The sequence below is a fragment of the Lissotriton helveticus genome, chromosome 1_1, assembly GCF_964261635.1.
Source record: "Lissotriton helveticus chromosome 1_1, aLisHel1.1, whole genome shotgun sequence".
Lineage (NCBI taxonomy): Eukaryota > Metazoa > Chordata > Amphibia > Caudata > Salamandridae > Lissotriton > Lissotriton helveticus.
Genome location: NC_136057.1, coordinates 376996352 through 377021542, shown reverse-complemented (window position 1 = coordinate 377021542; position 25191 = coordinate 376996352). Strand labels below are relative to the sequence as shown.

Here is a 25191-nt window from a genome sequence, read left to right as displayed (position 1 = left end):
AACACCACGGATAGTGGGCATCACACAGTGAAGGCCAGGTCTAGGCCTCTGCACACAAGCTAGTTTGGCATACGTGACGTAGGTCAGGCTACCAGATTCACAAGCAGTCGGGCACTCAGGGCCTACATACCATGCAAGGACCATTCCTGTCTCAACCAACAACTGTAAATGTTGGGGGAGGGGTCACGCACGAGTCTGCCACGCAGGGCGAACTTGGTGAGGGGGCATTCTATGGCGCACATGAAGTGCTTGAGTTCCTGAGCCACGTACCGAGGGCGGGGGGTGGGGTGCAAGCAGGACAGCCCTGGCTCATTTGGGTCTTTCTGCTGGCCGGAGCACCTCGGGGAGCAGTCAATGAGCATTCTGTGCTGCCGGCCACTGGCTGGGCCCGAAGCCCGTGAGGTAATGGGCCGGGAATGTGCGGCCTGCAACAGCAACACTACCCCGTCTAAAAGGGGGCCACTAATTGAAGGGGAATGGGGAAGAGGGAAAGGGGGCTCTGGACATCTTCACTTCTCTCTGGGCGTTAATGGAGCAGGAATGTGAAGACCCTGGGCGGGGAAGGCGAGTACTGCGAGGGGGACAGGAGGGTGAATGGAAGGGGCCGATGGTTTTGGGGTGGGGGAGAGGGGAGAGACCGCATCCAAAGGACATTGTTTCAGCCCAGCAGCAGCACCCCCAGGCCCAGACCCTCATTCTACAGGAGCTGCTCTTAAAAGAGCACAGCTGCGCAGTTTTCCAGGCTCACTAAACATGTACACTTTTCTGTTACGCATATTTATTTTCACACACGACACCGTGCACGAGCAACGTCGATTCACCTGACTAGCATGGTCGGATAACAACATTCCTCAAGGAAATAAGTGATGTGAAGCTGGGTTCTAACAACAAAATCTACCGGACTTGCACTAAGAGCTGCGCATACTACCGATCAAACAGAGTAACTAATCCACAAGTCAAGAGAAAGGACGCAAAGGAGATTTATTTAAAATAATACATATAAAGAAAAAGAACATCCGAACTGGTCACTAATGAATTAATTGTATACATTCAAGTCTCTTCCCCACTTTAATCTCTTCGGGTCCCGCAACTTAAAGTGCGCTGTACGTGCCTGCAATGAGCTCACAGGAAACATGATGTGGCAGTACACGCCTCCAAAAGATAAGTAAGTGCTTCACTACAGCCGTGAAGCAGACGATCCAGTCCAGATGGGCTGGACGAAATGGAGAAAGGGCAGTAACCAAGTAGCCTCCTTTTCAATAGGAAGCCAGCGTTTACCATAAACGTTGACGCAACCCAATGAAAATGAGGGGCGGGGCTTCAAGTCCAAATGTAAAATCTCTTCTATCCCAATATGTCTCGCAGAGCGACCAGCGCGCGCCGCAATGCTAGGCGAGACCTGAAAAGGAAGACCAGGACACAGAAGATGGGCTTTATGTTGGATCCTGTACCCCGATTGGACAATGGACTGTGTTGGTCTGTTTTTTGTTACGCCAATTTCCCAGGCGTTCTGGGAAATATGGTTTGATTCACTGTTAAAATGGCTGCTGTTAAATTAAAGTGAAGAAAGATTAAGCATAACCCAAAGTCTCCGGTCCTGACATAGAATTGTTTAACAGTATGTGATGTGCACCATCCTTAAAGAACTGCAGGGGAAAATCTTCCCTTCATTTCTCTGGTGTTCACAATATCCGGGAAACTGGCCTGTATGCCAGGGAAACACACTGAACACAAATTCAACTATTTTCACTTATGTGATTCAAACATTTAAAAGAAAATGCAGTTGCTGTAAAGAAATGACAGTCAGAGAAACTAGGCACAAAAGACACTGTGAGAATGGAGATAGCGTAACAGGTCCTATTTTACTGGCTTTATTTTATTTTTTATTTTACAAGTGCACGGTGGGAGGAGGCAGCATGCATGGTAAGAAAGAAGTTGCTGCATGTTAGGGATAAGTGAGCCCTATAATTGAATGATCTGGGGAAAGATATGGTCAGGAACCGAGAAATCAAGGAGTTGAGGTAATCAGTGGCCAGACAAGACTAGCACCAGGAATCAGCAAGCCTGGACATTTAGTGATCAGAGGAATTATAAAGCAAGGACATTTAGCAGCGCAAGGATTTTAAGTTATCCGTGCGATCACAGTGCCTTCAGTGAAAGGTGTTATGTTCACACTCGGCTACTCTGGGCATTAGCTTGCCTCATCTTCACTAACGGCCCCACCAGACCGCCGGGGATGCCTGGTCTCACCCTGGAGATACCCATTAAGGGACCATCTCTCAGGGAAGCCAGGAAGGGTTTCGCAGCGGTCGAAGCGCCTTGGGACCCTACGGGTAAGTAGTGCGCTATATAAATGCCTATACATTTACATTTACATTTACATTTATGGCAGCTAGCAATGGACGGGGGGAGGACGGGTGAATGGGGCAAGTTTTTTATTGCTGGTGGGAGGGAGGGCATGCAACATGGGGGGGTGTGTGTAAAAACAATTCTATGACACGGCAAGTAGTGTCTGTGTCATAGTGATTTTTTTTGTAATGGCAGGAGGGTGGGGACAAGCAACATCTGAAAGGGAGTTCGGGGAAGCAATGACAACAGGGAGAGGAGGGACTGATGCATTGCTAAAAGTTTCTTTAAAAGCACTATGTATGACGAGGCCAAAGCATTTTTTTGGGTTACGGCAGAGGCAACACGTACAATGGGAGGCAGGCAGGAAGGGGCAAACAACAACACGGAGAGCGAGAGGAGACAAGCAACTACTCCGACAACAATGCGAGGGAGGAGCAGGCGAGCAACAACACAGACTATGGGAGGGGGTAACCAACAACATGGACAGCAGGAGGGGGCAAGCAAAAACATGGACAGTGGGTGAGGGTAAGCAACAACACAGGCAGCAGGAGGAAGGAGAGAGCAAGCTAGCAACAACACAGACAGTGAGTAGAAGCACGCCATAACAGATAGCGGAAGAGGGCAAGCAATAACAGATAGTGGGAAGGGGCAAGCAATAACACGGAAAGGACAACAGGAGGGGGGAAAGAGGAGCGCTTGAGGGAGGCAGAGGAAAACAGGTGAGAGAGCGCGACACAGAGAGAGGGAGGCACAGGAGTGGAAAAAGCTCACAAACACATGCATTCTCGCAGAGTGCCTGAACAAAAAAAGAAAAAAGAAGCCCCCAAAATGGAAGCAGTGGAAGTACACAAGTACTTGAGCTATGCTCCATGGGACGGTCAAACAGAAGAAGAGGACATGAAGGCTACGCACAATACCAAATCAGAAGCAAACAAACAAGAGCAACGATAAAGCCAACCAATGGTAAGCATTAGGCCTGCTGTAGGCCCACTGTAAGCTAACAAAATGTCTCATAAATGCATGCACTGTCTCAGGCGACGCCGCGTAAAGAGAACTGTAGTTTCGCTTTGAGTGGTTCTTTAATATCCGATGTCTCACTACAAGTATATAATGAAAGTTTAACTCTGTTCGGGAAAACGTACAGCGCTATCGAAAAGAAGTACAATGACAGGGCAGAAAGGTGTCACAAAGGTAAGTGATGATTTTCTATCCAACAGCTGCTATATGCATGTAAATGTAAATGTGTTGGACTTGTAAAGCGCACAGCTGCCCGTGAGCGTCCCGGCGCTGAAGACCGCTGGGGAACCCGTCCTGGTTTTCCCTGTGAGATGTTCCCTTCTGGGTATCTCCAAGGTGAAACCAGGCATCCCCGGCGTCTGTGGGGGGCCGTTGTAGAGATGAGGCAAGCTTAATGCCCAGAGTTGTCGAGTGTGATCCCTGGCTAGAGTAGGCACCGAGGCGAGAATTGTCGAGTCCGCTGACCCTGGTCCACGACCCTGCCGCGTCGGGAATTGAACCCTGGTCCCAGGCCGTTCTCTGCTTCCGGGTCTGCCGCCTCTAACCAGTGAGCCACACCTCTCCACTCATGTCCACACACAGCAAAAGTGCAGCACAAAGCCTATATAAAATGCAAGCTATTTATTTTAAATATGCAACAAAATGGCAAATACTTGGAAAAAGATGGTGTCCGAAGGCCCACACATTACAAATTACACTCAGATCTACTTATGTTTTTACCTTTCAGAGGGTGGCGAAATGGTTGCCAATAGATAGTGCAAGACATTATTATGGTGTGAACCTAAGTGAAATTTTAGCATTCTAAAAAAAATAGTATTTAATCATCATCACTTCAGAACAATCTAGAATGCAAAACAACTGTTCCATATGTAGTTTTGAAAGTGTTGCTTTAAGTACCTTGTTTTATTTCCACATGGCAATACTGAGGTTTGTTTTCTTTGCAGGAATATCCTAAAATAGTAAGATATATATATTAATATGTCACTTATATAATTTTCCCTCTAAAAAAAAAAAGAACCCAAACTACCTCCTCAGACAACAGCAGAAAATAGCGTGCACTTGGTTAAAATGTCAAAGGAGTGTTCATTACTCTGTATTAATAAGTCCATTATGGGAAGGGCCCACCTAACGGAACCCCATTGCTCCCAGAACACATTGGCAAGTACCCTGTCTGGAAGTAAAAAACTGGTTCTTGTTAACCTGCTTTAATAAGACCTACAACAACACTAATTGCTCATTTTTGTCAACTGTTCTGGAGCCAGCTCTTTAAAATTACAATGCTAAAGCATACATTTAAACAAATTAAAGATCACGATTTGTGTGGAGCAAGCACATAGCCTCAAAGACACCCTCACTACAAAGTACAGATTACGCACAAAAACACTAACAAAATCGAACGGTAAAGGAGCCGTTTGATTATGTAAACCATGTTAAGACAACACATGTATGTTCCACACTTGTTAAAGGGGTAGTCGTCAACTCATTCAAAACTAGGAATGCCAACTTGATGAGAAGACTGTGTTTAGGTTGAGAATACTTCTAACAAATAATAAATAACTTATTTGAACAAAGATGTCTTGTAAACCAAACAGCCAATACACAGCTAACCCCAGTATCTGGTTTTCAGAGGACAGGTTCACTCACCTTCTCTCTCCGTCACTGCCACCTCTAGGCTCATCATCTTTGGACCAGCACCAAATATCTGCAGTTTCTTAAGCTCTGTGTTTTTACCCCTCTCTGATGCATCATTCTGGAAAGAAATACAACAATATCGACCTGCATAAATGTTTGAAGTAGTTTGGGTATACACTAATCACACATCTCTTTAGGCCGTATGTTAGAATACTACTCCTGTCATTTGAAGAAATTTAAATGAAAAGTGGGGGACAATCCAGGGATTCATGAACTTGAGCCTGATTCTGTCACTTCCACACTGTACGATCTTGAAAATATTGCCTGCAAGTTCCCAGAGTACTAGATGGACCATCTTGATGTTTCCTTTGGCTGCTATCTTAGCAAATTAATTCTTCTAATTCTTAGAACAATCTTTTCATTGACTACATGCTGACTCCGTATTTCTTGGCTTAGTACAGTCACAAACATGTCATGAAAGACAAATGAAGCAAAAAATGTAAAACCGACTGTTATTTGCACGCAGATACCCAAAGTGAAAAACAAAAGAAAATTAAACTAAGCACGCTCTGTGAAAAAACACTTAAGTGAGGAACCATCTGAAAAATGCTGCTGCTAAATGCTGCACAGTTTTAGAATAACAGAAAACGACAAGCCAACTTCATGCTAAAACAAATCATACCAAAGTGTAAAAATAGCCTTTTAGTTTTGTAAATACAACATCCAGGTTTTCATGCAAACCTTCTGAGACTGGGTGACAGCCATTGACTAAAAGAGGACATCAAGTTTTCAAATTCCATCAAAAGAACATTTTTCAGGCGTCATTTTTAAAGAACAAAAAGTGCATATTTAAACAGGTAATGCAGGCAGAATACACACTCTTGCCACATGAACTCTGTTTCCAAGGAAGTCATTTTTAAGTGGGTTTTACATGCATTTACTGTTTTCCAGACCTTTGAGTTATATGGCAGCACCTGCTATCGGGATGTGCTAATCCTTATAGAGTAATTTGTGCTGAATTTGCCTATATTCTTTGGACATAAAGTATTTTCTATTCTAGTACAAAATAACTAAGCTGTAGGTAAAAGATAGCACTTTTTTGCCTAGGTTTGAAGTGGAACGCTTCTTTAACTGTAGTCAAGGAAAATATTTAGATAGCATGTCTGCCATAGAAAACAAAATCTGCCTAGATTCATTCAGTCCATATGAAAAATTCTTGTGAGATTCCAAGACCATTAATGAAGTGCTTTAGACACGAATGTACTGGAAGGATAACTGATCCAAGGTGATTGTTCCCTGCATCCTTGGACGGAGATGTGCGTACCTCAGACTTGATGCGCCTTGATCTCTTCAAAGGAACCTTCGTTTTAATGCCCTGCTCTGCGGAGGCCCGGGTGTCAGTGGTGGGCTCCTCCATTTCCACTTTCTCCTCAAGTTTCAAGCTTGGCTTTTGGATGCCCTATAGGATCAGAGTACAGAACGTCATCAGGCTCACTGATCGTAGGATCGCAGGTCTGGGCCCCGGCTGGATAGTCATCCCCCTGCTGGAGTGAAGGTATCATTTCTATCTGTGGAGGACCAGGATCTCAACACAGGCATTGAAGTCAGAATTCAGCTACAAACAGATTACCTTTCTCGGTAACCTAACTAATCAGGAAACCAGGTCCACATAATGAACCTGCATGACAACAAACTATGAAAAGAAATGCTTTTACATTTTAAAGAATGATCAAATGCTGTCAAACATACTCTGGTGTGTCTTGGAAAAAACACATCCTATTAACTGAGTCGGTTAGATATAAACTGGGTCTACTTTTTCTTTGATTGGAGATAGCCATCTATTAGCTTCTAACATACGGAAATTGGCTTAGACCACCTCCATCTTTCTTAGAAGTGGCAGCAGAAAAGGGTAAAGGTTAATTTATCTCCATGCCATGATTTGGGACTACATGTTTAAGTCTTAAGAAGATGCCAGGTGATGAACAATCTTCCCATTTCAAAAGTAAACATTTGCTGAGGTCCCAATCCCAACCATATCTCACCAAGAGGCTGACTCCAGACTGGAAAAGTTCATATGGATACAGGATACGGTCGTAATGACTCTTGAGAAGTGAACCTGTGCCTTTCCCTGGTAAGTAGCCCAGCCGACTGGCAACTTTGGACCATTTCTTCTCTTTGGAGACAATCTCAAATCCCCCTTCACTGGAAACAGTCTAGGGCAAAAAATAAACAAAAAACAATATAGGGTTACAATAAAAATGTGCCCAAGTTGGACTTTCGGGACAGAAATCAGTCACCTCAGATAGATTGATCTCATTGACTTCAGAAGAATAACTCAGACATGGTGTTATATTCCAACCACTTCATAATTTACCAATCACTACTGCTTTCCATAAAACACACCAGCCTACAAACCTTGCTGAGAGCATACACATCTAAGAGTTTCCTCTCCACTATTGGGATTTTCAGAGTAGAACCTTGAAGTTCCAAGAATTTTGCCAGCTGATCCAAAAAGTCAAGTTTCACTCTTGTCATCGCCTACAAGAATAGAAAAAAAGGATATAGTATGTCAAACTGATACACATAGCACAGAAGATTTGCAATTATTATTATCAGGTGATTAAAGCCAGCTGCCTAAAGATTCTTCAATTTAGAACTGCTACACCTTTAAATTTCAGACCTGTGAAAGACAGGACACATTCGACTCTTTAGTACTAAGTATAAACAACAACTTATTTTTATAAAGTGCTGGCTTAAACATAGTTTGAAGTTTGGGAATACTGTAAATAGAAAAAGTCACTATTACTCAATTCATTGATGATCAACAGAACTCCTAATTGCTCAGCAGTTGTATAAATGGCAGAAAAATAAATGTTTAACTTGATGCTAAGGTTCAGTCAAAGACGACTATTCTCTTAAAATGGGCGAGTTTTTAATATAAAACATGACTTGATTAGATGCACAAGATGGGTACTACTGCTTCCTATCAAGAAACAAACATTGGCAAAGTCAAGAAAAAAAGCGAGTGGAGCAGCAGCTCAGGTACAACAACCCTGACACACTAAACTGCACTCCTTTTTGGACAGCTGTAGCCATTGGATCAGGCAAAATAATGTTGCTCACTGTGCAAGACTGCCAAAAGATTAAGGGGGATGACCCATTTCCCCTTGCTTTATGCTGTGGTAGGCAGAAGCAAAATGTGAACAACACTTGAACAGATCAACTGCTGAAGAGGGAGGACTCAATGATGCAGCTGTATGAATGTATGTATATGCATTTTCAAAATCATGTTTTTTTCTTTTCTTTAAACATGCGGCTCGATCTAAAGAGGTCTCTAGACCAAGGGGTTGATGCCCAGGAACTAATATCAAAGTCCATTCAATTTAAGGGAATCACCTACCCAGTTAGATCATCTAGCCTCCTACTAGAACACAAAAAAAAAATTCTGGAATATTCAAAGGTTGCAGGAATGCTTGCAATAAGTGTAAACACTGGCAGTGGCATGTGGTAGCATACCAACTCATCGCTCTTCTTCCCACCATGCCACCTCACTTTGAACCTCGCCAAAATAAAATCAGTCTTTCCTCTGCTCCAACATGAATAGTCCAGCCCGAACTGTCAAGCCAGGAGCTCCCTGAACCGGAACACAAGTAACGCAGGACAGGTTTTGCCCTAATTGGGGCTCTTCAGTCGGGTGTAGCTTGGATCCAGCAGCTTTTTGTCAGGCTTAATATAAAACACGATACAGGTGAAAATGTGTCTGTGCAATCATCTTATTAGTGTATATGTTTATATGTCTATTTTCATTTGGGCTTCTCACTATCCCTTGTACATTAAATTAAATTAAATTTGATACGGCAGGAAGCAAGATGGCGACCGCTTAGAGGTCGGTTGCAGCACTGGCGGACCGGGTCTGGCTGTGAGGAGTAGGACCCCCACCGGCTTTGCTAAATGTAGCAGACCAGCGTTGTGCTAATCTAAGGAACCTGTGAGGAAAATATCCCACGCAAAGGTATCAACCCAGGCCCAATTACAAAGGACAAACACTGGCTGTTTAAAGACACAAATTATACACAAACTATAACACAGAAAAATATACTGATATAAAAATATTTTTAAATTATATTGATAAAAGAGATTAAACATATAAATCACGTATACATGATAAGTTGATACAATAAAAAGATTTTTGTTAATGATAAAAATGAAACATTTGTTCTAAAAAGACTCATGTTGTTCTTTGAACCAGACAGCGCACGGTGGAAATACTAGAGTAGAAGAAACCGAACAGATTTCTAAAACCCTCGCTTTGAAAACGTCCTCGTAACTTGACGCTTAGAAGCATTGTCCCCTGTCCGCTATACGCTAAAAGAAAGACTCGGCCACACCGCTGGAGTCTCACATTAGAAAATCATCATTCGTATTTTTACAGCGTAACGCCAAAATAATTAAAGGGGTAATATCCAGAGCTATCATGGCGTTCTGAGCGTTTTCTTCAGTACCAACATTTTAAACCACCTCGAAGTGAAAATATAATTTGTGGCGAATATTCATTTTAAGGAAAATAGTGGTTGCGTATTTCCGAAACGAAGAGTGAGAAGCGAGCAGTGAAATCCTCTGAACAAGATTTCACATACCGAAATAAAGAGTTGTTTAAGGTGCCTCATTCTTCGTTTGCTACTGTGATGACTGGATAAGATAAAAGAAGCCACTCCAGGCCCGATAAATATCAACTGATTTTTAACCCGAAACCACAGAAACTACAGAAATCTCAGAGATTTTGATTTCATCCTATATACAATGAAAATTTGGCTGCAAAAAATATTGTCCTGAGGAAGACACTACGACGTGTCGAAACGCGTTGACTGACTAAAGCCACGCCAATAATATATAGGACAACAATACTGTCCCTTGAGTCTTTTTAGAACAAATGTTTCGTTTTTATCATTAACAAAAATCTTTTTATTGTATCAACTTATCATGTATACGTGATTTATATGTTTAATCTCTTTTATCAATATAATTAAAAAATATTTTTATATCAGTATATTTTTCTGTGTTATAGTTTGTGTATAATTTGTGTCTTTAAACAGCTAGTGTTTGTCCTTTGTAATTTGGCCTGGGTTGATACCTTTGCATTGAACTAATTTCCCTGACCCAGGAACTTTATCCTTACCAGGGGGTCCTTGATACATTACAGAAAGGAAAATATCCCACACCTGTATGTTGGGGCAGCGGAGGAATCACTGTTTGTTCTAGGCGGCTCTCGTGAAGCTTGGAGTGCTGCTCGAGCATTCCATTAGGAGGCATTTGCCTCACCTGGAGAAGCGACGGAGCGGCGGAAGAATGGCTCCGAAACCGACGGCGAATGCAGGATCGAAAGCAGCGGCAGCTCGCAAACTGTGAGGGGAGGCGGGTGCGAGCTCGGCCACTACGGAGCCAGGTGCATCGGAGCTGATTCAGGGTGACACGCCGCACACACTGCAGACGCCGCCCCCTGATCCGCCGAGGAGAGGGAGAGGCGGAACCGCGGCCAAGAACCTACCTGCTGGTCCTACGATAGCTGAGCTGCTGACACGCAGCAAGGAGTCACTGACCGAGCTAGCAGGGGCACCAGCGGAGGCTGTAACGGCGCCTCGATCACAGAAAGGTACAAGAGGGAAACAACTAGAGGAGGTGAGCCCAGATGAAATCCAGAATCTCCCCCAGTGTGTGAGAGCAAAAAAACTGTATTGACTATACCCATTGCAGCGACGCCCCCCTGTTCATTTAGATATAGAGAGAGGGGAGAAGGCTCACGTAGGCAATATGGTTGAGATAGCCACAAATAAAACGGCTATAGAGGAAACGTCTGCTGTCAAGAACAATGAAAATATACAAACCCCAGAAATAGCGATTGTACCTGAAGTATTGGAAGGGGTCGAGGGGGCAATGGGCCCTTCTGATACCTTAATAAATGAAAAAGACAAAGAAAGAATGGAGCTCGATAAAGACAAGGACCCAAGCAGCTGTTTTCTTTTCCGTTTCGGAAGGGGCCGAATGGTCCGAAGATGAACGGAGCTCGTCTCCAGGGGACAGCAATCTTGATTCAGACAGTGACTTTGATCCCCTCGCAACTACTAAGAGACCTAATACTCAGCCAGAGATTCAAGGTCGAGACAGAATTGATCTAAAATGGGGTTACTCATCTGCCACCTCACTCTCTGGTGTAACCACTACAGAAAGCGCCACAATCCCCCCTCCTATGTTAGAGATAATCCATCAAGATATTCTTTCGCATAGGGAAGAAATGCGCCAGGACAGTCGCAAGGCCCAGGCAGCAATGAGAATGATGCAGGGGGTTGAAATGAAGCTCTCCAAGGCCTGCATAAACGTAGGAGACAGGGTGACGTACCTTGAGGAAAGGATAGTAGCGATAGTAGCAACGGAATTAGAAGCAGCCGCTGCCTTCACCTAAGTAGAGGCTCAAAATGCTCAAACTAAGGATATCCAGTGGAAACTGGAAGATTTTAAGAACAGGCAGAGGAGAAATAACCTCAGGGGGCTGGAGGTTCCAGAGGGAACGAAGGGATCGGATGCAAGGGCCTACATAATTGAACTGTTTAAATCTGCCTTTCCGGAGTTAACAGAGTGGAACTGGTAGGTCAAAATCCAAAGGGCACACCGAACCCCGTTTAAAGCACGAGCTGTATCAAAAGGAGGGGACAAGCCACAGGCGTTTTTAGTATTCCTGGGAATTTCCTCCTGTGGCAGGCAATATCTGAGAAGGCAAGACCTGAATCAAGGAGATCAATTGGTGGGGGTCACATTTTTTGTCCGGCCCGACTACTGTCACACAACGGTAGAACGACAGAGGCTGAGGCAGTTAATTAAGCAATTTCAAGAAAAGAACATTCAAGTGTATCCCATCAATCCAGCACAACTAAAAGTGCTTAATGAAGAACAGACTCAGTATTTTGCATCTGAAATAAAGGCGAAAGAATATTTAACACTCTGGGCAACCATGCATAATAACCTTTACTGCACTGTAGGAAACTGTTTGAAGGCACGGTATAAGGCTAAGAGGGTTGTTTGATATTAACCTGAAACATCATTTAATTATGGTTTAATTACGGTTTGCTGCTATGTTGCTTGATTGATCTGGTTCTTTGGGGGGGGGGGATAAGTGTTCTTTTTCTTTGGTTTGATTAGGAATGACCCGGCAGCTAGTGTTGCTGGCATCACATGCACAGACCTAGGTCGTAGGCGCTTTACGAGGTAGGTGGGTGCAGGAGGGAGGGAGGGCGAGGGGTTGGAGGGGGTAGGGGGGTTGAAGGGGTGTTAAGGGTTGGGAAGGTAGAGGAGGGAAAAACGTCAAAAGGTGAGAATACCGGGTACTATTTGGGTTCTGTTCTGTGCATTGCAAGATCTTCTATATGTGCATACTTATTGTTTTCTGGTGCAAATGGAGGTGATAGCCTAAAAGGGATTTATGGGGAAACTTAAGGTATGCTCAATCAATATTGGGGGTTTAAATGATTGGAGGAAAAGGCAAAGGCTGGCCCATTTTGTGAGCTCAACTTATATTGATGTGCTATGTCTACAGGAGAATCATCTACCCTGGGATAAGAAACATCTGAGGCTTTGAACTGCTGGCCTGCTCCTCACAGACCTCTACAGTTAGAGGTGTAGCAATTTTTGCTAAATCTTTGCTGGGAGGTGCAAAACGCCATAAGGCGGATACTTTAGGGAGATGGGCATTAGTCGAGCTAACTGTTGGCTGTACAATCTGTGGGATCTATGGCTCCAATCAGGATGATCCAGAGGTGTTTGATTTTTTTGGAAAGTGAACTAACTAGCTGGCCTACTCCTGTTATAATGTGTGGAGATTTAAATATATCTGCTGACTTTACCAAGAAGTGCCCCTATGCAGGTTGAAACCCAGGGCTTTTCGAGCGTTGAGTTCCCTAAAATCGTGGGAGAGGTGTGGCGCCGCGGCCAGGGCGACTGACGCTGGAATCTGGGGACCGCGGTTCGATCCCCGGCTCCGGCGGCAGGTTAGCCCAGCACCATGTGACTCTGGGCAATAGCTCGCTTAATCTTCCCGACGGCCCCCAGCGCCTAGAGACCCTTACGGGTGATTGTGCGCTTTACAAATGTGGACTTTTATTTAATTAAGTCACATGGACTAGCTGATGTCTGGGGTGATAAGGAGCCTAATAACCCGGGGTTTACTAACTTCTCTTGCCCTTTTCAGAAATATACTAAACTTGATTACTTTTTAATATCTCTAACAGAATTTTACAAGCATTTACAATGCAACGTTTTCGCCTTTGGAAAAGTTAGAGCTATTGGCATTGTAAATGACAAAATTTGTATTTATGTGTTGGTTTTGAAAACAGATAAATAAATGGAATTGTCAAGTTCAAAAGACCTTTATTCGAATTCTTAAAATTCATAAAAGTACCGATCACAGTAAAAAACACAGAATAATTATATATGTACATACAAATGATAAAATAACATATGGCATTAAATTTCATTACAGTAACAGTGCAATATAGATCAGATCATTATACTACGTTCCCATTGTGACAAAAATTAATTGCTATATTCATGGATTTTCCATCATTTTACGTGCTTGTATAGCCAGTCTTAAAAAGGAACTGGTACGAAAAATTAATTTGTCGCTGTCCAGGGCAATTAACATATTATATGAGTCTTTGAGTGACAGTGGTCTGAATTTCTTAAAATACGGAGTTAAAAACCATTTGATAAATTTGAGATAAAATTTGCAGAAAAATAAGAAGTGCAAATCGTCCTGTGAACTCACACCATCACATGGACATGAAATAGAATCTGCACTGTGGCAATAACCCAATGGAAAAGACAGCATAAATTTTACAGAGCCTGCCCTTAGACGAAACAATAGTGAACGCTCCCAGCCAGTCATAGGCAGGGAGAGGTAGGGCGGCAGAGTTTGGGTACACAGTCCATTTCCTAAATATTTTCTAACATTTGATTTTTGTGATTCACTTTGTAACCTTTCACTATTATAAAGTGCATATAGTGCGTGTTTAACCACACCTTTGTCCTTTAATTCTATTGTCATAGGATCAGTAAACAAAGTGCCTCTGTCGACTTCATTAAGTGATTTAGAAACTTCCAGAATCCATGGAATCTTCATTCCATGTGCACAACTTAAACAGTCTTTTATAATGTCTTGAGTAAGGGCAGCCGCATCGTTCCTCCAGATTCTAATCCAGAACAGTGCTGGTCTTGCTCTGATGAAGTCACTTATGTGTGGAAGATTCAATTCATTGTGACAAATAAAATTGGGTGAGGAAATTGGTACGCCCAAAACTTTTCTGCAAAAACGATTTTCCTCCCTTTGAATGCAGAGGCTATTTCCTGATCCCCACACCTCTGCTCCATACGTGGCAACAGGTGAGCACTGTAGTTTAAAAATCTTTAAAATAGCCCTAGTGGCACCTATTCTCTTTGGGCGGGGGAGACTCAAAACAGAATTGTTGGCTTTCGAGAACTTGCTCGTGGCGTGGGCCAAATGCCCATTCCACGAGCCGTTCGCAGCGAAAACCAACCCTAAATAAGGAAATTTGGGGACAGATTCCAATTTGTCTGTACCCAACTGAATAGTATTGAGTTTCCTTTTGCCTGGGCCACAGGACATAATAAAAGATTTTTTTAAATTTACCCTCAAGTCCAAGTCCCTCATAAAATTTACAAAACTATTTACAAGCAGACGAAGGGCATTAGGAGTGCGGGCCATGAGCACCGCATCGTCTGCGTATAAAGGCACTGGAAGTGGTTTCCCTAAAATAGTTGGGACATCTGTGGTGACTTTTTTCAGGCAGGTGGATAGGCCATTAATATAAATAATGAACAACAGGGGTGCTAAAACGCACCCCTGTCTCACCCCCCTGCCTTTATCGATGGCTCCTGAAACCTCTCCACCCATACCGATACGTACCCGTGCTTTCAGGTCGGTATGGAGATAGGCTAAAAAACTTACGAGGGTAATATCAAGACCATTGATTGAAAGAATAGACCAAAGCTTCGATCTATTCACAAGATCGAAAGCGAATGAGAGATCCATAAACGCAAGGTAGGTGGGGCAGGAGCGGGCAACACTGTATTTGTCAATTATCAATTTTAAATTTAGGCATTGCTCCACTGTTCCAACCCCACTACGGAACCCCATCTGACAAGGGTCTAAAAAGTCAGTATCGTTTGCCCATTCTAGTACTCTGTGGTATATTATGCGACCCAACACTTTTAGCGTGTTGTCCAAAAGGGAGATAGGACGGTAGTTTGCAGGGTCAGACCTGTCTCCCTTTTTATAGATTGGAACAATAATACTAGTTGCCCATGTGGTTGGCATACCTGTTTTTGAAAGGCTATTAAAGATATTAAGAAATATGGGTGTCCATAGGTCAACCTCATGTTTGATAATATCAATGGGCAGGCCATCGGGTCCGGGCGCCTTATTACCCAGGCTTTCTTTGATGGCTAATTTAACTTCATGTTCCAAAATTTGTAAACCATCTGATTGACTAAAAATGAGAGGAGAATGCTCCTCTGAGGGGGCAGCATAAATTCTGGAAAAATGAGTCTCCCAAGCTGAGCTTGTTATATTACAACTGATTTGGGTTAGCTTCTTTCCCATTTCCCTCGTTTTTCTAACAGCTGACCAAAACGGGCCGCTGCCACCCAAGTTTGCGCTAGTTACCAAAGAGTCCCATTGTTCAGTAAGCAAATTAGATTTCCGTTCAAATATTTTAGCTTTATAATTTTTCCTAGCTAATTGGACGGTAGCTTTGCACCTAGGTTTTGTAGAGAGAGCCTTTCTTAGTTCTCTATTAGACAAGGAGCAAGATGAATCAAACCACCTTGGCTCTTTACCTTCCTTAGGTAATGGGACTGACAAAAGGGTTTTAATGGTTGAGCATAAAGCTTCAAAATCAGCAATTAGTTGGTCATGATTATTGCTTGGGAACAAACAAGAATCAATCAGATGTGGGTGTAGCGTTTGTATGCTATCTAAAATAGCCCCACAATCCACTCCCCTCCATTTTAAGCGAAGGCCATCAATTGATGGGGTTATGTCCCTTGCACCATTTAGATTCGCAAAAATCGGACTTGGGGCAAGATCCAAAATTACAACTAATGGGTTGTGGTCGCTAAAAGATGTTTGTACCACAGAGGTTTTGACTATGCAATCTGTCAACAGTGGTGACGCAAATATGTAATCAATGGTGGAACTGCTGTCCCTTCCGGTGTACGTTGGGACATAAGAAGAATCAGGGTTATGTCCTATTCTCATGGCATCGGCTAGGTCAAAATCAATGAGTAATTTGGACAGTTCTGAGCCTCTACGCTCCGCTGGGTCAGAAAAGGTCTCATTTACAGATCCAGCACTCACTGCTAGTTTTGCATTGAAATCGCCCCCTAATAAAATACCTGATTTATTATCTACTGAAAGGGAGCATTCCAATGTGCTTAAAACCTTGGATAATGCCATAAAGTTCTTATTCGGTACATTATAAAAATCATTATTGTAAAAATTGATTAAAGAGATTGTGGTCTTTGACTTCAATTTATATTCAAGAAACTGGATATTGGGATTAACAGGACCATCATTCTGCAGGTTTCTGATTGTACCGCCTGCGAGAATCTTGATTCCAACGAATAGGCCACCCATTGCTCGGCCAAAACTCGGTTTGGGTGAGGTTAGGCTGAAACAATGGTAGCCCTCAATATACAAGTTTCCAACAGCCCATGTTTCTTGGAACATAAGAATATCCGCATCATTAATGATCTCAGTCCATGCAGGATCCAGTAGCTTAGATTCTAGTCCTGCGACATTCCAACTCACAATTGATAATCCATGGATGTTACAGCGTTTTCCTGGCCTTACCCCAGCAGTCCTTGCTTCCCCATGAGTCGTATTAGCAGCAACAGGGAAGTTACAATTAGCGGACACCGATTCCATAATTTCATATGTGCCATCCAGAACCTGATGGTCCGTAACTGTTGCTGGGTGTCCCTCTTGTATACTGACTATGGCTTGGCAGGGAACATCCATGTTGGGCATTTTAGCCATCAGTCCTGTTCATCTAAATTAGAGAAGTATTCGAATCGATTATGTGTGGGAATGTTAAATATTGACCTTACTTCAGTTGATGGCTGAAACTGTTGGAGGTCAGAAGCAGGATAAGACATATCTCTATAGTTATATTGGTGCATGTTTGAGAGTTGAAAATGATGCGGGGGATGAGAAAAGGGTACAGACATTGGGATCTGATTCCGCCAATTATGGCCATTAATATGGCCAGAATCCTGATTTTGTAGAAAGAGCGGAGATTTGATCCTCGCACCAAAGTTAAAATTTTGATGAGTGGTGATGGGGTAGTTCATCGTGACTTGTTTTGGGGGTATCAGGTGTCTATAAAAATAGCCAAGTGGAAGGAGAGTGGTGTTAAATTCATGTGTTGAGGGTAAAGGGGCATTTGCTAAAGTTTTCTCTGCCCATTGCGGGTTCTTAAAGTTAATTGTGACACAGTCACCCTCAAACTTTTTTCTAAGTGGGCCTATCCAGCCTACTCTCTGCGTATTTATAATCTCCCTTACGCCTTCTATAGGAAACTTGCAATTTGCAATTAACCAATGTAAGGTCTTGTTTTTAAGGGATATCGGAGTTTCCTCTTGGTCCTTTCTTAGTTTGGAAACATTAACTAGGACAAGGACATAGGCCCCGCATTCTGGTGGAAGGTTGATGCAGGAGGGAGCCTGCCTAGTTGTTTTTCGTACTGGTTGGACCAAGCTGGAGGCGTTTGCGGGATTTGGTAGGTGGCCCACCATAGGCACACTAGTCTGTTTGGTATTCTGATCCTTCCTTATGACTGGGGCAGCATTATTACAATTAGCTGTTGGTTGACTGACACTTATCCCCTTCGGGGGAACTGGGGGGGGTTTAGATGTAATAACTATATTTGTAGTTGGTGCTTGTGGGGTGTTAAGAGCGGGACCCACTGTATTAGTGGAGGTAGTTTTAGTTGTATCATTTACAGTATTTGTTGTGGATAGGCTCTTGATAGGGATAATTAGTTCAGCTATTTGCTTTTCTATCCTAGTAAGTCTGCTTTCAATGGGGGATAGATAGATGCTGAGAAGTTCGCCCAATTTTGCCAGCATAAAGTCGGTTACAGCAACGGTGTTGTCATTTGTTTCACCCTCCTTTACTTCTAACCCACCCTGCTGCTCCTCCTCTCTTTCTTCATCCTCGACACCCTTAGTAGTCTCCTTAACCCTACTTGTGTTGGATTTAGAGTTGACATCACTCCCAGTTTGAATTTGTTTGCTGACCTTAGTGGATTGGGGCTTACGTGCGTGTTGTTTTTGTATTTTTTGAATGGCGCCCTCACGTCTGCCCCTAGATTCCCTCATATCTTCTACAGATATAATTTCGGGGGTAGGGGTCATATGTAAATCCGGAGTCTTCTCTAAATCCATACTAATATCTGTGTCGGTGTCGGTGTCAGAGTCTATCATGGGGATGGAGGCAGATAGATTTACTTCATTAGGGATGGTATGAATATCAACATTCGTGTGTAATAAGGGTCTGATGTTAGCAGGCAAGATCTGGGTGGGTGTAGTAGCAGAGGTAGAATATACCTCTGACCGCTTGTCCCGCTATTTCAATTTGCCGTAGACTCTGGCACTTTCGCTGATACAGAATGTCATATCTTTCGGCCTGAGCCGGTAGCGGCATTTTATCACCAATTCCCTCTCTTCTCACACAAGTAAACAGCATGTGTTAAAAGTACAACAGGCAACGCGGGCGCTATTATGTTTTCTCTATGTCTACACATGGGAACGGAACAGGATGATGTCACACACAGGGATAGGTTTTCTCCCATTTTTTAATAATACACTTTTTACAAATTTTTGTTTACAGTTATGTGTATGCTGTTAATACATTGCTGATATCATTTGTACTGCATATGTTCATAAATTTTGGCATGTATTTAACACTAGAGAAATAGTCTTTGCACTGTTATGGTGCAATAGTCATAGGTAATGTCTATGTCTATGATTATGTTGGTAAGGTTGCTGTGACAACCATGTGAAGCTAGGTGCATATAAAGTAAATTTCTCGTGTGTACCAGACGTAGTGACCAAGACGGTACGGCACCGAAACGCGTCTAAGCTGTTGTTGGATTAAAATACCTTTGTGCCATCATTTCACGGAGTCAGTGCCTGTCTGTTCGCCACCACCAGGATTGGATTAGAATATATATATCCAGTGAAGGGATGGGCTGCTGCCAGGAGCAGCTCGTCACTATACGTGGGGCCGGGAATTATTGCATCTCGACTCACGGCCCACCTGGTTGCTGCAAGAGGGGCTGGAACGTCAGTGGGGACTCGAGGAAGTCAAAGGACACCATCTCTAAACGGGGCCAGCCATTAGAACAATACTCACCTTTCCCCGTGGACATTGACAATCACGTTGTTTCCCCCACGCATCGCCTTCCCATAATGGTGTATTCTGGGTACTGTAGTCAAGACCAACGGACTACAGTAGCCGTGTAAGCCAACAGCTGTGGGGCGGTGTTCTCCAACCAATAGGAGACCGGGAGGAGATTCAAAGGTGGAGATGGACTGGTGCTGCGTTTATGGAGGCATCTGACGAGGCGAATGGTCGCCAAAATACATCGTGTATCATGCCCAGTGTCCAATAAAAGGCTTCCATTAAGATTCCCCCTTGTGGCCTCTTGCTTCTCTGCATCGGAGGGGCGTTGTTTGATATATATATATATATATATATCCAATGAAGAATCCCGATGTCGAAATCCACGACAACAAAGCAGGCACGAACCACTCAATGCAGATTTTTAAAAATGAAGTGCTTTATTCCATTTTTACTCCAGCAGCATCACGCGTTTCGACCGGGGCGACCCGGTCATGAATATGAAAATATATATATATATATATATATATATATATATATATATATATATATATATAGTCACTCAAGTAAACATGCGCTCCCGGTTAAGATGAAGAACGGGTTTCCCGTGAACACTGTCAGGAAATGGGGTGCAGGAGCGTGGGTGTAGCTTACCTGCCACGGATGAATCACCTGGCATTGTTTGCCCATGAGTACCTTGGTTGCCTCAAAAGAATATGAAGCGTGACTAGATTACAGAGTTCAACAGGAGAGGGGCAAAATCGCCCAGAAAGCCATGTGGCAGGAAGACAAACTATAACCCAGTGAGGCCAGGGGACGTGGCAAGTTCCGTACGCATCTTTTCATGGTATTATGTGCAAGAAGACTGCTGATTTTAATCTCGGTTTTCGCATCAACATTTGAGGCTGGTAGTTTTCAGGTGGCTGTCGCTAGGAGCACCAGACTAGGGTGTCATTTGTTGCTTTTGTCTGTATTGTTTTTTCTCTCGTTGGCTGTTGAATGTGGCCTCCTTGGGATCGAAGGATACCAAAATGCTGCTCTGCAGAAGTTAAAATTCAAAGGACCCCGGAACAACACACAGGTATGCCACTGGTCGCGTAATAATGCAGCACTGGTGTATCAGGGGTGTCACGCATTTCCCCCTGCAGTGCCGGGAGACTCCCCCAACTCTGGGAGGTGGGTGGCGGTTATTCATCTCAACACAAATAAATATCTGTGCGAACCTGACCAGACGTAAGCCTCTCATCATATTCTGCGGGGGATGGGGGAGGGGGGCATTTTCCGTAACGCATCTGATATGTATTATTAGAAATTAAATTGCCCCGTTGTTTAAAGAGCCAAAAATTCTTCCCTCTTCAACAAGTCGATAGTGTAAAGTTTAAACGTTAAGAGCAGCAAGAGAAATCACTTTTTTATTCCTATTTCACCCTTACTTTTAACATGTAGCAGTTGTCACAACAATAAAATGGGGGATTCTTATGTGGACAGAGTCAAGCCAATCAGAGCCCACAGAAGCCTTCACGCCCAGAAACTCCATTAAGCGGCAAGGCTCGGAGGACCTCGCAAAAGATGGAGCGGAAATGAGATAGCGTGCGCGCCTCAAGTTAAAAAACAAGCATGCGAGTGGGGCGCGCGCAGCAGAAGTGAAAGTGAGGGAAAGGAGGGGAGTCTGTAGCGGAAATTAGATAGCGTGCGCCTCAAGTTAAAAGTGAAAGAAGTGAAAGTGATCGCGCTCCAGATGGTGCCTCAGGCGCTGAAAGCTGGCGGCTGCGTGAGTGCACGCGTGCGTAACCGCAAGCGCAAAAGGCCAGCAAAAGCGTGTGGTAGCACCTTAAAAAACCCACTTAATAAATGTCTTGCAGGGCAGCGCATGCGCTGGCTCAGGCAAGACCTAAAAACTGAGATATCATCCAAAAATTGTCACTTCCTCCTTGGAAAGAACTACTGTATTACCCAGAATTGAACTACTAAAGGAGAGAAAATCTCAATGCAGAAATGAAGTCAATGATCAAAAAATCTGTCTAATGACCACATAGTCCACGGAAAATCACCAAATCATGAAAATATTGCGCAAGAATTGGAACATACTACATCTAGATCCAACAGTCTCCGAAATAGTAGGAGACCACCCAAGTATAACATTCCGACGGGCAAAAAATCTCAAGGATCGGGTGGTCCACAGTCATTTTCAGCAAAAAAAGAAGCAGGAGTCATGGTTGAAATCCAAAGGCTTTTTCAAATGTACTGACTGTAAATTCTTTGCAATTGCCAAAAATACCAAAGAAATCTTATTGGCCAACAAAAAAGGGTTTGGAAAATTCAACAACTGATCAATTGCAAAAGTCAATTTGTGATTTATATCATTAAATACCCATGCTCCCTTAAATATGTGGGCAGCACTATATAAGAGTTAAAAAAACGTATCCTTGAACATGTAAGAGCCAAAATCAATACGGATAGAAGCAATGCGGTTGCTAAACATATGGAGAAAGAACATGGAGGCAACTGGAAGTATCTGAAATTCTACGCAGTGGAAGAGGTGGAAAGGCATCCGAGAGGGGGAGACAGAGAAAAAATCTTGAGGCAGAAGGAATCAAGACACATCTTGAAATTTCGAACTCTTACCCCCAATGGATCAAATCAGGACAAGGAACTTCATTATCACTCGTAAATATTGCTAAACTCCCTGCCATAGATGTGAAGTGAGATTACCTGTACAATATCAGCTTGCCCAAATATTATTTTAATAATTTTTAGGGTTCACTAGTTTGAAATGGTCAATGACTCACACATGAGGGACACATTATAATTGATGGTGATGCATAAAGAGGGTTACATCACAGCAGCTGGAGATTTTCCAATCAAAAATTAATTTGGTGAGAAATGATTACACCACAATTTGTGTGCCCACTAGAGGGCATGATTGATGATTAAATTATATCAGCTCACTGGAGGGCGATTCATTTTATTAAAGTTGAGAAAAAAAGTTGAAATGTGGTAAGACATAAATTAAATCGGTCTGTTTAATAATATTTGGACTTTAAATATAGCAAACGTCCAAAATGAATGTGCAACATAAGCAATGCCTTTTGTGAATAAGGTATATTCAACCCTGCGTATTAGAAATATATGTGTGTTTTATAAACCACTTATTGTACAATTTCACTAATGGCGTTTAATTAATGAACTACATTATCCAGAATGCCTAGCTTAAGGCTGCAGGAAATGATGTAATTGTGTTTAAAAGTAGAAAAAAGTTCAGCCTTGGTGGTTTGTTTTTCTCGTGAACAATGCCTTCGTAGAGAGTTGCTGGCATGCGAATATATTTGAGCTGTACCTGCAACAAAGCCTGGAATTGCCTTCATTTGCGAGTGCTAGCAAAAAAATTTTTATATATATATATTTATATCTCCTCTCTCTTCCCCTCCACCCACCATACAGACTGTTGAGAGACACAGACAGAAACATGGAACCCTTCCCAGAGTTAAATACTTTTTCACCTGCTGCCTCGTCAACCTGCATAAGCAGGAAAGAGAGTGGACGCTGCAGTACTACACAGGCCCGATCTGAGCTTACTCGATAAAATCCAGTAAAATCATGAAAATATCAATCATAGGTTAAAAAGCGACATAGTGGGGCCTCAACAAACCCATACTCTGAATAAGATTACGTTTCCCTAGCCAACATTAACATTGCGTGAAAAACAACCTATTTAAACAGGAGGATATTTCTGGGTATTTTTAGACTTTGCTTTTCAATAAAAATCATTACTTTCTCACCTCTAATTCATTTAGACGTTGAACACGTGGGGTAAAACCAAAGCTTTTTACGTCACATGCAAATGGAGGCTGCCAGTCCTGCAAAAAGAGAGGAGAGAAAGAGCATCAGCAAACAAAGCCAAAACAAAGCCAAAGGCAAACAAGCATTGGAAAAGCAAATAAGGTTTGCCTATATGATAGCTACTGGCTTTCGCAATGTGTTTTAGCCATGTGGTACACCAATGTAGCTGCTGTCCAGCATGGCTATAAAGTTAGTGCGGTGTGTTGGGTTGGGGTAGTGTAGACTAGGTCAGATTGGTTACGTTAGAGTGTGGTAAATGGGGGTACAGTTGGGTAGATTGTACTGGAAGGAGGTAGATAGGAGTGGGGTTGATTGGTAAAGTGGGTTGGAGGGGGTAGACTGGGGTGGAGTGGTGTAAACTGGAGTGGAGTGGTGTAGATTGGAATAGAGTTGAGTGAAGCAGATTGGGGTAGACTGGAGTGGCGTGGAGCAGGCTGGGTAGGGTGGAGGGGAGTAAATTGGGGTGGGGTAGATTGGGTTAGAGTAGAGTTGGCTAAAGTAGGGGTAGATTGGGGTACAATGCAGTGGGATGGAGCGGACATATTGAAATGGTGTAGATTAGGGTATAGTTAAGTGGAGTAGATTGAGATGGAGTGGATTAGAATTGCGTGGGATATAGTGTGGTAGATCTTTTGGGGTGGGGTAGACTCGAATGGGGTAGATTGGAGTGGGGTGGAGCTGGGTAGAGTGGGGTAGATTGAGGCGGTGTAGATTTGGGTAGGGCTGAGTGGAGTGGGATTGATTGGGATAGAGTCAACTGAGGTATAGTGAGGTGGGGTAGACTGAGGTAGAGGAGAGTGGGGTGGAGCGGGGTTGACTGGAGTGGGGTAGATTAGGGTAGATTGGAGTGCTGTGGGGTAGATGGGACTAGCCTAGATTGGAGTAGAGTGTGTAGAGTGGGGGTAGAGTCTAACATGAGGGGGAGGAGTGCAAATATAATTATAAGAGGGGATATTAAATAGCTCCTGTCTTGATTATTTGTGCTTTCAAAAAATGCACTATGGAGAGAGCAGTGGTCGGAGTGAGTGGGAGGAGGGGAAGAAATAGTACCAGAAAATCGGGAGCAGCGAACGGGCACTGAAAGCAAGTTAGTTTGCTTGGCCCAATGCTCTACAGAAGTGATTGCAAATGACATTTAGCCAGCACTGGCCAATTAAGGAGACTGCAAAGAAGAGGGACACTGCAGTAAGCAAATGGTAAGCAATGGGAGGGCTCCAAGCTCTTTTGGTAAGCAACAATGTCTCACGAGTGAGAAGCATGTGTTAGCGCATACACTCACAGGTGCGACCCTAAAAATACTTGCGGACAAATTTGCTGAAAGACCACAAAACAAGTAATACATGAATATATATCAGCATCGCACACAGTAAAAGCATACAAAATCAATTTAACCTCATCTGTAACATTTGGTTCCTCAATCACGATTTCAAGTTTCGCCCGCCGCTTAGATTTCTGTTGGAAATGTATGGAACATTAATGAAGTTGCAAGTAGTTCTTGGTAAAGTTGTAATTGCACTGGTGTAATTGGCATAATTGTGTGAAACAAACTTTATGTGAAATTACTGAGATTACGTCACCCAGAGTGATTTTGGGAAGAAATATTTACAGTTGTCAAGATCACAGTGTTCATGTAGTAACTAGGATAAACTCTAGTAGATGAGAGTGTAACCTTTAATGCATCTGCAACCATACCACCTTATTACCAAACCCACACTTTCATACAGGTAACTTGATGTCATATTCTCAGTCTGTAATGAGAATAATATTTACAGATCAGTATGAAGACATTAAAACACTTCATTCAATTTGAAGTAGAGAATTATAGCAAGCTATTGAGGGCTATACTGGACTATATAGGCCCTCTTCCTAAGTTATAGACACAA

General features: G+C 43.1%; 1 protein-coding gene across 3 annotated transcripts in view; it reads right to left on the bottom strand.

Moving 5' to 3' along the window:
* Positions 1-25191, bottom strand: part of KDM5A (lysine demethylase 5A) — a 749711-nt gene that overhangs the window by 665022 nt on the left and 59498 nt on the right. For 2 of the 3 annotated variants that reach the window (XM_078673710.1, XM_078673708.1), the window contains 6 exons: positions 23248-23325; positions 7414-7536; positions 7041-7211; positions 6323-6457; positions 5011-5116; positions 4264-4317 (listed from right to left, as the gene is read on the bottom strand). In XM_078673710.1, coding sequence (XP_078529836.1) covers positions 4264-4317; positions 5011-5116; positions 6323-6457; positions 7041-7211; positions 7414-7533 — 586 coding nt within the window. In that variant the 5' untranslated portion in view covers positions 7534-7536; positions 23248-23325. The remainder of the gene's footprint in view (positions 1-4263; positions 4318-5010; positions 5117-6322; positions 6458-7040; positions 7212-7413; positions 7537-23247; positions 23326-25191) is intronic. The other variant, XM_078673709.1, reaches the window with a different exon arrangement.